General features: G+C 46.0%; 1 protein-coding gene across 1 annotated transcript; it reads right to left on the minus strand.

Annotated features, from left to right (window-relative positions):
- Window positions 1–550: 550 nt before the first annotated feature.
- LOC125506878 lies at window positions 551–3,527 on the minus strand. The gene is made up of 4 exons (XM_048671590.1): window positions 3,253–3,527; window positions 2,106–2,152; window positions 1,845–1,989; window positions 551–1,098 (listed from the first exon to the last, which is right to left on the minus strand). The coding sequence occupies exons 2-4, from the start codon at window positions 2,141–2,143 to the stop codon at window positions 832–834; spliced, it is 450 nt and encodes a 149-aa protein (XP_048527547.1). The 5' UTR covers window positions 2,144–2,152; window positions 3,253–3,527; the 3' UTR covers window positions 551–831.
- Between the last annotated feature and the right edge of the window lie 457 nt (window positions 3,528–3,984).

A 3,984-nucleotide genomic window follows, 5' to 3' on the forward strand; every position in this document is an offset into this window, starting at 1 on the left:
GTAGCCCATTGGTTTGTAGGAATGGATTCCTATTCCTATATAGGATAGGAATCAATTCTTCACGTTTCAAAAGGGAAAAAAAGTTAGCCTAGACTCAATAGAAAAAATCCTATCCTATTAATCAAGTGACATCTCTTTCCTTCCCTATAGGAAGAAGTGAGATGCATGTCACCTCACTTCCTATGATTTTTCTATTCCTATGATATTCGTATCCTATGAACTAAAAGAGGCCTTACATTGTGGGACGGAGGAAGTAGTAGATAGATCCGAGTCATTTTCCAAAAAAAAAGAGGATAAAGTAAAAGGCTGACATGCACTGAGCAGAACACTAGGCAGATGCAAGCATTATGAGCTCAGCAGACAGTTTAAAGAAAAAAGATGGATGCATTCATCTTTATCATATGCTTCCGCTGCGCCTCATGATAACTGACATTCCACATATGCTTAGAGAACCCCATATCTGATTTAATCTAATGACACGCTGCTGCCTATGCTTTAATCACCAGGAACCTAGTACTCCAGCTGTCTCGATATATCGGCAAAGTACAAATTAAAATATTAAACCGGCGTCTCAATATATATGATTAATCCATGATTAATTGTTTAATCAAGGAAAACAACTTATTTAATCCCAAAGAAAGACAGAGGAAAGGAATACAAGCCTGGATGCAACAGGATTTACTTAATCTCCACCGAGAAAAAAGGGCTTGCACTGAACTTGGATACATCTAACTTTATCCCAGGAAAATGTTTCTTCTACTCTTATCAATGCAAAATACTTAATCAAGCCGATGCCTTCCCCCATTTCTTTCATGGGAATAAAACTAATCTTCATTCGACGTCGAACCCCTTCTCCTGGAGCTCCTGCACCACCTCGTTGCGCATACGGAACCACAGCTTCCGCGCCTCCTGGTCGAACTTCTTGGACTGCAGCTGCTTCTGCATGTTGTCCGAGTCCATGTTGGCGTCCGCGAACCCCTTGGGCCCGATCGTCGTGCCCAGGGCACCCCCGCTCTTTATGAACTCCTCCACCGCCTCCTCGTCGCCCGGGTACGGGAACTCCCTGCGCTCATACAGATGCGCCATCTCCTTCTCTTCCTGGCAAATGATTTCGACAGAGCTTTGAGCAACAGTATATAAATTGAACACTCAGGTTAAAGGAAGATTAGCATTGGCAAAAAAGAGCGCTCCGTGCGGTTTTGAACAATCTTGCGGAATAGAGATTCACCTCCTCTGAGTGATCACTATGGATAATCATATGGCGCCAAGCGTGCCACATTTGGTGTCGCATAATATAACCCGATAGACTTAAGCACCTTTTCATATTGTCTCAAGTTTTCAGTGTTCAACGTGACATTTAAGGAGTGCTTATTAGTTGATGATATTGGACGACCGAAAATGTGAACTATTTCAGTAAATCCTAACGAGACATATGAAATATTTGCAGACAAAATATAATCCCCATATAAAGGTTGTCTGGGTTGCATCTCATAAGCATAATACAAGCGTCTAATATGCTGCTGCCTATGCTTTAATTAGCAACCGGTTATGGCAGTTCACGGATGCAAATCAGTTTTAGTCTATGTATACTGCTGCAATTATGCAAGCGTCGCATACAACGAAATTATAGAATGGACACTGCTGGATCAATTAATGTCTCAAGTCACAGTATGCACTATATGGACAGTATCTATTGGCAGCTCTGAACCATAGTTCCAGAAACAGAACATACAGCAGGATGAACTTATTTGTACTGAACACATATCTTACAGCAAAACAAAAGGCCTCAGCAATTCATGTCTGCCCCATCCAAGAAATAAATTAAAGGTCACCACCAGCCATACCTTGGGCCGTGGCTTGAGCGTCCACCAGCCAAGCGGCGATGTCTCATTCCAGAACCACGCAGCGCCAAAAAGCACGTATGTGCATAGCATGCCCTTGCCCATCTGCTTAAAGAAGTAGGCGTCCCCCTTCTCAAAACCCAGCCTCCTGAACCCCACAAATCAACAAGAACAGAGACATCACCAAGAATCAATCGGTTGACAAGCCAAAGAGAACTGTAGAGAGGATGAGCCAGCTATGGGAAGCTCGTCGTGCTCGCTTACTTGAGAAGCCGACGGGCCTGGGGGAAGCTGCGCAGCATCGCGTTCACCTGCAGGAAAGGAGAAAAGTGAGGAGGGTTTCGATGCAGCGTTTTTTGTGAACGGGTAGGTGCCTACGAGTGAAATTATTCGAAACATAAGAGGGAATAATATGCGGTAGGAACGTGTATGATACCAGAAGACTCCAAAGATTGATGCCTGAACTGAGCATAGTAAAAAGAAGGAAAAGATCAACAGAAATTACGAAGTATTAATTAGCCTATGAATTGCAGAACTGGTTACGGTGTTATACATATATATGAGTAGGCCTGAACATTCGGTCAATTCTGTCAGTTCATTTAGGTAAATAAGTCAAGTTTCGGTATACATAAACTGTTTCAGTATGTACAAAACTAACCAGAGTTGGCAGGAATTCAAAACCTGAGGCAACAACACTTTGAACTCTGTTTGCCTACTTGATGGCTAAGATTCTTCATACCGATTATACTCTCTAAATGTGGATTTTCGGTCCTTGAGAAATAATTCCCATGTGATGAGTAGGTCTCTGCCAAGAGTCAATAACTCTTACGACACGATAGAGTACCATGGTGCTATCAAGCAGAGCTCCCCGGTTCAAACACCACAGAAACAAAACCAAGCGACTTGCGACGGCATGCTGAGTACAGAAGTAGAGAGCTGTGTCTAACAGCAAAGCAGGCCGCCTGGCGCACATCACAGGACACGACTTCGCAGGAGAAGGCACCGAGGGAACTCGCCTCAGCATGACCGCCACGCCTTTTACGCATATAACAGCACAATCGGTTTTCAGCTTCGCTTCTCGGTGACCTATGCGGCATAACTGCAAGCAGTAAGCGTGCATCACACATGGGCAGTCACAACAGGGCTAGGCAAAGACTTGTTTCTTGGTGGCTGTTGAAGACTAGCCGTAATCCACCTAGAACTGCGCATTCATGTAATGCACAACAGCAACAAAATTTCGTGGTTGGTCAAAGATTAGCCGCAGGTCGAGAAATGCCCCTAAAAACTCCATGCCATCCGCAGAAGACAGGCCAAATTAGCAAGCGCCATCGATACCAACCGGGATATGCTTGAGCGCATCGACAGCAGTCAGCGATTCACCGGTCAGGGGTGGTGGCGGTCGATTTATTACCTGTAGCTTTGCTGGGCGGGGCAGGGAGTGGGGAGCGCCGGCGGTCGTTGGGCGTCGGGGAGCCGGGGGCGGGCGAGGGGGTCGGACTTCAGAGGAGGGGGAGCAGGCCAGGCGCCTGATGGCGGGGCGAAGCTGGAGGCGAGGTAGTGATGGAGTGACGGCAGGCCAGCGAGCGCGCCGCCGCCGGCGAGGCCGTAACGGGGTCGCTGGCTCGTGAGGGGAGAGCCGGTCGGGGCTCGGGAGCTGGGCTGCTGGGCCGCGCGCAGAACAGAAAACAAAAGTAGGAAGGCTGGGCTGTGTTGTTTTTTTTTCTGAACCGAAACCGGGTCATGTATGTGAGTGCATCCCCTAAAAAAAAAAAAATGTATGTGAGTGCAGTATCTGTTCATCTAGTAAATCGACGTACTTGCCTAAAAAAAGTAAATCCGACGTATACTACACTAAAAAAAGAGTAAATCCGACGTATGGCATGTTTTATTTTGGATTTCCAGGGCATGAAAAAAAATATGTATGGACCGGTTAGCTATGTTCGGTTTCTCGATTCCGTATCACTAAGACACACACACTCTTATAGAGGACATGGCTAGACCTTGCTTGAAGTGGTGTAAATTTTGCGTGCTCAAACCAGGCGCTCTAAGCGGGGAAGGTTTCACCATTCCCCATTGACAGATCGACGATTACCCACGCGGCGTGTTCCATGAGGTATGACGGACAAGATTTTAATAGTAAGAA

Source organism: Triticum urartu, chromosome 5 (assembly GCF_003073215.2).
Source record: "Triticum urartu cultivar G1812 chromosome 5, Tu2.1, whole genome shotgun sequence".
In the NCBI taxonomy this organism is placed as follows: domain Eukaryota; kingdom Viridiplantae; phylum Streptophyta; class Magnoliopsida; order Poales; family Poaceae; genus Triticum; species Triticum urartu.